This window comes from Echinops telfairi, unplaced genomic scaffold, assembly GCF_000313985.2.
Source record: "Echinops telfairi isolate 266 unplaced genomic scaffold, ASM31398v2 ScPeMD7_34;HRSCAF=130, whole genome shotgun sequence".
Taxonomy (NCBI): domain Eukaryota; kingdom Metazoa; phylum Chordata; class Mammalia; order Afrosoricida; family Tenrecidae; genus Echinops; species Echinops telfairi.
Window position 1 is genome coordinate 19,286 of NW_022103931.1, and position 7,371 is coordinate 26,656.

The 7,371-nt window shown below is 37.0% G+C and overlaps 1 protein-coding gene across 1 annotated transcript in view; it reads left to right on the forward strand.

Moving 5' to 3' along the window:
• Positions 1 to 208: 208 nt before the first annotated feature.
• MAGT1 (magnesium transporter 1) overlaps positions 209 to 7,371 on the forward strand; it is a gene marked incomplete at its 5' end in the record, with an annotated part of 33,852 nt that continues 26,689 nt past the window's right edge. Inside the window, 2 exons of the mRNA XM_004715901.2 lie at positions 209 to 378; positions 6,147 to 6,264. Of these exons, the coding sequence (XP_004715958.1) occupies positions 209 to 378; positions 6,147 to 6,264 (288 nt within the window). The remainder of the gene's footprint in view (positions 379 to 6,146; positions 6,265 to 7,371) is intronic.

Genomic DNA, 7,371 nt, shown 5'->3' on the forward strand with positions numbered 1-7,371 from the left:
AAAAGTCACATCAAAAGTATAATAGCTGATAAAATCTCATTTTGGCAAAATATAATTTTAATAACAATTATCAGCCTAATTAGTAAATTTTAATTTTAGGTATCTTATATATCCAATGTAATCTTGTTTTAAGTTACCTATTTAAAAGGAATGTTAAATGCTAAGGAAATATATTAACAGTATGTTCCCTCCTGTCTTTTCTATTTAGATGGTGTTATCGGAAAAGGTTAGCCAGCTAATGGAATGGACCAATAAGAGACCGGTAATAAGAATGAATGGAGACAAGTTCCGTCGCCTTGTTAAAGCCCCACCAAGAAACTACTCCGTTATTGTCATGTTCACTGCTCTCCAACTTCATAGACAGTGTGTTGTATGCAAGTATGAACTTTTAAGTACTCTTTACAATTTAACAACTCATAAGATCTTAACTACTTCTAAATCACAGAAGCACCAAATTAGTTCACTTGGGTAAATAAATAATTATCGTCTATGCTCGTGTATAAGCCAAGGTTTTCAGCACTTCTTTTTGGTTGCAGTTTTTGTGGTAAAATTAGGTGCTTCTGCTGATATTCGGGTTGGCTTATACGCGAGTATATACGGAATTATGCGTACTTTATTCAGGTCATCTATAGTAACACATAAATACTGGGGTTTTTTTTTACTTCCAGATTTTTAATTATTTGTTTTTTAAAATCATTTCATTGGGGGCTTTTACAGCTCTTATAACATTCCATACATCGATTTTATCAAGCATATTTGTGCATATGTTGCCATCATCATTTCCAAAACATTTCCTCCTTGATCCCTTGGTATAAGCTCCTCAATACTGGTTCTCTTTTATGGTTAATTCTTGGTTGTGTATTTGTTATATGCTGTTAAGTTGATTACCACTGAAAATGATCCTGTATGACACAGTGAAATGTCTCATATGATTTCCTAGGCTGCAAATCTCAGGGCTTTGAACTGATTCAAACCAGTTCAGCTATGGCCAATGAAGTGAAAGTGGAACAGATTCAAATTTTTAAAATTGGAGTAAAGCAGAATCATTACTGCAATAGGAAAAATTATAGGTTGAAGCCCTGGAAGAGGTATAATGAGTGATCCCCCTCAAAAAGCTTGGATTATTGGAAGATAAGAATATTGCTAAAACTATGGAGAGTGTCGCGCAATCAAAGCACACTATTCAAAGCTGTCATCTTTGAGTGGCTCACAGTAGTTTCTGACTACTGATCAAGAGATTTTGTTGCTATGCAATATAAACATTTCAAAAAAATATATATATAAACATTGCCCTTGTTTTCTAAGGAGTTTCTGTCAGAGCATTAACCTGTCATTTTTGTCCTTCTGGATATTATTCCTGTTCACGCACATTTTTAAAATTCCAGTTTCTTTCAATTTCACTTTGTCAGACATGACTGAATGGGGAAGACCAGTCTGAAGCCCTGATAAATCTTTACAGGAGCAGGTTGCCATGTATGTTCTCCCATGGAGCTACAGGTGGGTTTGAATTGCCCACTTATAGTGAGGGGAACAAAAAGTATGGATGACGTATGGTGGTGCTCATCTTCTTAGAAATTCGTAACCAATTGCATTGAAGTAGTATTCTACTCTTTCTAAATGCTGTTCCACTTCATACCAGAAGTTCGGTAAAGCCAAATAGTCCCCCATTTTTATGAAGACACAGACCCCAAAACTTCAGCTGGTATACAAACGAGCAGCCATCTACGTGAGGTGTCAAGTAAGTCCACAGGGAAGAAGCCCACCACCATCCGTCACCAAAGGGTTCTAAATCATACAATCCAAAGCTGAAGGAGGGAATAGGAGCAGAACCTAAACTGTGAGAATCCAGTTTGCAGAAAGCTCTGGATGACAGTGGGAGCCCAAGACACGTTTGTGGGATCTACCTAGGAAATTCGCTTCTTGTGATTCCCCTCTATCCATAATAGTAGGATGACAAGAAACTGGGTAGCAAACAGTGCATTGGAGAGATGACTTTGGAAGATCAAAATGATAAACCTGACTTGAATGGTTAAAGCATTTTCTGTATTTTTTTTTGTTTGTTCATATTGGGGTTTATTTCAGATGTATTTTGTCACTGGGGTGAACTTCTTGAATTGTTGTTGTTTTTCAGTATATGAAAACCAGAATTGGTGATCCTATAGAGACAGCAAGTACAATAAGGATGTCTTGGGGGTATGGGGTTGGGGGCTGGGGGGTAAAAGGAAGCTGATGCCAAGGAATTCAAGAAGGAAGATAATGTTTTGAAACTGTGGTAGCAATTGTACAATGTTTGATGTGATTGAACTATGGAACAACATAGCTACATTAGCTGCCAATAAAATGGTATACCTATAACTAGAACTATATACTAATGGAATAATGTTGACTCATCTAAATTTAGTTTATAAGAGAACTGGGTTTGCTTGGGTTTTTTTATTAAAAGATGTGTAACTTACAGATTTTCCTTATAAATCATTTTAGAGTGAGTGTAACCTTAGAAATACAGAATAATCTCACGTAAATTTTAATAAAGCAATAATATATTGGCTTTATATTATTGTTTCTGAATGGTCTTAGGAATAAAGATGGATCTTTCAGCAAAGATACCATGGGTAATTCAAAATTACAGTTATTCAAAATATTTTTTCCTTTTTAAATATGTTTTATGTATTTTTAGATCGGTATATATGAGCTGAGATTTCACTTTAAATGAAATAGCAAAGCTACCCTGTAAAGAATTAAGTTAACAAGAACTTGGAGATTCTCCAAATTCTGACAGCCTGCTCCATATGAAAGAACACATTTTCCTTTCACAATAGATTGTGTGCTATCGTAAGCCTTGATAACTTTTCTTAATGGATTTTCTCCTTGGAGGTGGGGAATGATAGCTAAGCTAAGGTGTTTGGTTCTAAAGTGTTTGGTTTTTTTTAGGGGGGTGTATCTGTTGAGTGTATATCAGAGGCATTTCAAAAAAAACGAATAGACTAAGGAAAATGATAATTACCTGTGAATAAATGTAAAATCTAAAATTACTCCCCATTCGACCAATTAACTAGCAATCATGAGTGTATGTTTTAAGGAATTAAGCACAAAGTCCTTAATAATTTCATCTTAAATACAAATGGTGCCCAGCTAGCAGAAAGAATAAAGTCTGGTATCTCAAAGGCTTATCTTAAAGCAAGCAGCTATCTAAATGAGGTGTCAGTTGAGTCCACATGACGCAGCACACCCACCTGAGTGATCCAAGGATTGTAAGTACAGTAATAAAATCCAAGACTGGAGGAGGGAACTGTATTAGAGGTTACATTCTGAGCACCCAGTTTTCAGAAGGCTATAGATGACAGTGAAAGTCCAAAATCCATTGACAGGTTGTGGATTAACCCTCTAATGAATCCCCTCTGACCCTTGCTATCAGAGTGTAGTGTAAGGTGGATTAATGCAGATGTAGTTAGGTTAAAATATAATACCTTATCATTTTCTTTCCCTTTTGAATCATTTTAAATTTTAGTTTTTAATAGTTTCTGCTTTCTTTTCAATTGAGGTTTTGCTGTTTTATTTTGTTAGGTTTTTTTGATTGTTGTGTTTTTTATGTTTTCCATTATATGAAATCCAGGAAAGGTAAATCTGTAGAGACAGAAACTGGGATTACCCTTGCAGAAGGGCCGTGGGGAGGAGATGAGCCAGTCAGGTTGCAGTGTAGCAATGATGAAACATACAATTTTCCTCTGGTTCTTGAATGCTTCCTTGCCTCCACTATCATGATCCCAATTCTACCTTACAAATCTGGCTGAACTGGAGGATGTACACTGGTACAGATAGGAACTGGAAACACAGGGAATCCAGGACAGATGAACCCTTCAGGACCAGTGGTAAGAGTGGCAATAGCGGGAGGGTGGAGGGAAGGTGAGGGAGAAAGGAGGAACGGATTACAAGGATCTACATATAGCCTCCTCCCTGGGGGATGGACAGCAGAGAAAGTGGGGGAAGGGAGATGTCAGACGGTGTGAGTTATGACAAAATAATAATAATTTATAAATTATCAAGGGTTCATGGAGGAGGGGGGAGCGAGAAGGAGGGGAAAAATGAGCCGATACCAAGGGATCAAGTAGAAAGCAAATGTTTTGAGAATGATGAGGGAAACAAATGTACAAAAGTGTTTGACACAATGGACGGATGTATGGATTGTGATAAATGTTGCATGAGCCCCCAATAAAATGATTTTTTAAAAAGAGCTGTATGAGCCCCCAATAACATGATTAAAAAAAGAAAGAAAGAAACTGGGATTAATAGTTTCTTAGGGTTAAGTCTGGGAAGTTGGGTGGGGCGGGGAATCGGGAACTAAATATAATGAGTACAAAAAAGAAGAAAATATTCTAAAATTGATTGTGGTGATGATTGCATAATTTTTTATTATGATTAAACCATGATTTGTATGCTATGTGAATTATACATCTACAAAGTGGTTAAAATGCAAATGCATATCATTTTTTTAATATCATTCTTACTGATTCCCTCCTGGTATCTTATTCTACAGGACAAAAATTAAAAATAGATCAGATTTTCTAAATTCATTCAACAACTAAAAATTAAGTAAAATGAATGTGTATAATACAATATACAAGGGAACTTCAAAAACTTTGTGAAAAGATTGAATTAAAAAAATGTATAACTTATCAAGGGTTCGTGAGGGAGGGCAGGCGGGGGAAGGAATGGGAAGAAATGGGGAGCTGATATCAGGGTCTTAAGTGAGAAGAGAATGCTTTGAAAATGATGCTGGCAGCATATGGGCAAATGTGCTTAACACATTGGAGGAATGTATGGATTGTGATAAGAGATGTAAGAGCGCCCAATAAAAGTTTTTTTTTAATTATAGACTGTTTCTATGTACTTTTGGGGCCTTCTTGTATTTAGTCTTGTTGATATGAAAAGTATAAGAGGGAGGTCCTTCTTTATCATCTGGTAAGGGAAATTAGTTATATACATGAAAATTTATCTAGCAATGTAAGGGAATTTATACATAATAAATTCTATAAAATTGCTGGAGGCCATATACCAGGAATGGTTAAGATTGGCCTAATGGAAGAGATAAGACGTGTGCTAAGCCTACACAAGATATATCAGATTTCCGCTGAAGCAAGTTATTCTGGTTTGAAGCACTGTGGAGTATAAGGGTACAGAGACAGTAGTAAACAAAGTGCTGGAATTAAGATATCCTGTTTGAGAATAACTGGTGGTATTGCTAAATAAAAGGATCCCTGGTGGTGTATTGGTTACCGGTTGGCTGCAATATGCTTGGTCGGCAGTTCGAAACCACCAGCAAATCCACAGGAGAAAGGCTGAGTTTTCTACTCCCAGAAACGGTTACAGTCTCCAAAACCCACAGGGGCATTCTCTGTGAGTTAGCATTGACTCAATGGTAGTGAGTCTGGTTTTTTTATTTGCTAGATAAAAGCTAGATGTGTTCTTTGGAGCTAGATGGTTTTTAAAAACTAGAACTTAATAACTATTGAAAAGATTTGGAGATTTTATTCTGAAGATAATAGTGAAGCAACAACGATTTCTGAGATAAAGGTTTTGGGGAAAGTAGTCCTTGTGAAAACTGATACTGACTCAAGATAAACCCTCTACCGATCTTGCCTTATTAAGATAACAAAGATAGCCCATTCCCAAATGGGATTTTAACTATGGAAATAGAGGTTGGGATTTACAAATCACAGTTTTAGGGTGACAGAATTCAATCCATAACAATGGACAACAGATATGAAATATGAAGTGGTGTCAAGTAATTACAGTTGACCCTGAACAATACACATTTGAGCTGCACAGACCCACTTATATGCAGGCTTGTTTTTTTCTGTTGCTGTTTTTGTGAGCTCAAGCTTTGCACATATCCATGTAAATGTTGATAGGTCAACTGTAGTACTGTGTAGTGAAACCCCCAACACTTGAGCTAAGATTTCTCTTAGGACAAACCAATGGCAGAATTTTCCAGGTGTATCTTAACCCTTTCAAGAGAACCTGCTATGATTGTCAGTTTTAAAAATACACTTTCCTCTATTGGAAAAACTCTGCTCTTGCATCTGTTTTACACGATACACTAGCTTGTTTTTTAATTTTACTATCTTCACAAATCTGATTGTTTCCAGGCAAGCTGATGAAGAATTCCAGATTCTAGCAAACTCATGGCGATACTCCAGTGCATTTACCAACAAGATATTTTTTGCTATGGTGGATTTTGATGAAGGTTCTGATGTATTTCAGATGGTAAGATCTTCGGTTCATTTTATTAGTAGGAACAGGTAAAATTTGGACAAAGTGGGATGCATTTTATGTTAAATGATCACAAAATTTCTTTTGTATGGCTGAACAGTCTCTAACAATGAAATGTAGCAATTAATGATCATGTATTTGAATATGAAAAATGGGTAATATCTAGCTATCAAGTAGTTTTTGAAATCACAGCATGACTCCTACAATTATGCCGCCTTTGTTAGTCTGGGTAGACTAGAGAAACAAATCCATAGAAACTCATGTGTATAGAGAGAGTTTTATGTAAAGGGTAATTGTACATTAAGAAAGCATCCCAACCCAGTCCAAGTCCATAAGTCTAATATTAGCCCATATGTCCGATGCCAATCTATAAAGTCCTCTTCAGACTCACGAAACACATGCAATGACGCCGAATGTAGGACGATCGCAGGCCAGTGGGTAGAAAGTCATTGGATCCAGTGGCTCTCTAAGCATCTCAGCACTGGCAGGGGTATTTACGTAGCTTCTCTGGCTTCAGAGGTCTGGTTACATCAGGGTAGACCCATGTGGCTTCTCCAGCTCAGGGCACTACGGTAGTTCCATGTGTCTTGTTAGCTGAAATGTCTCCCAGGGAGTGAGCAGAGCGAGTGTGTCTCCCATTTCCAAGGAGGAAAAATCAGCAGTTCCCAGAATTCTCGGGAGAAGATCATGCCCACACAGAGGTCCTATTGGCTATCTCTAGATTGACAGACTAGACTCCACCCCTACACTCTTAATCCTCAAATTGACACCCGATAGGGTAACTACCACACCACCCTTCTGTGGTTACTTTGAAATACTTAACAGAATTGGGTACCCTTGCCTCTTGTCTTAATGGAAAAACTTCTGGTTCTAAGATAGATCCTTTTACTGTGCCTTAGATCCCATACTTGCCTGCTTTATTGTTTATGATCTTCTCTCTCTGTCTCTGTCTCTCTCTGTGTAAGATTATAGAGCAAATCAGTTTTACATTCAACAATTTATACACATTTTGTTTCATGTCATTGATTGCAATCCCCTAATTATAACCTCGCTTATCCCACTCTTTGTATTTCCCATTTCCCATCTTCCTTCTTTCTGAAC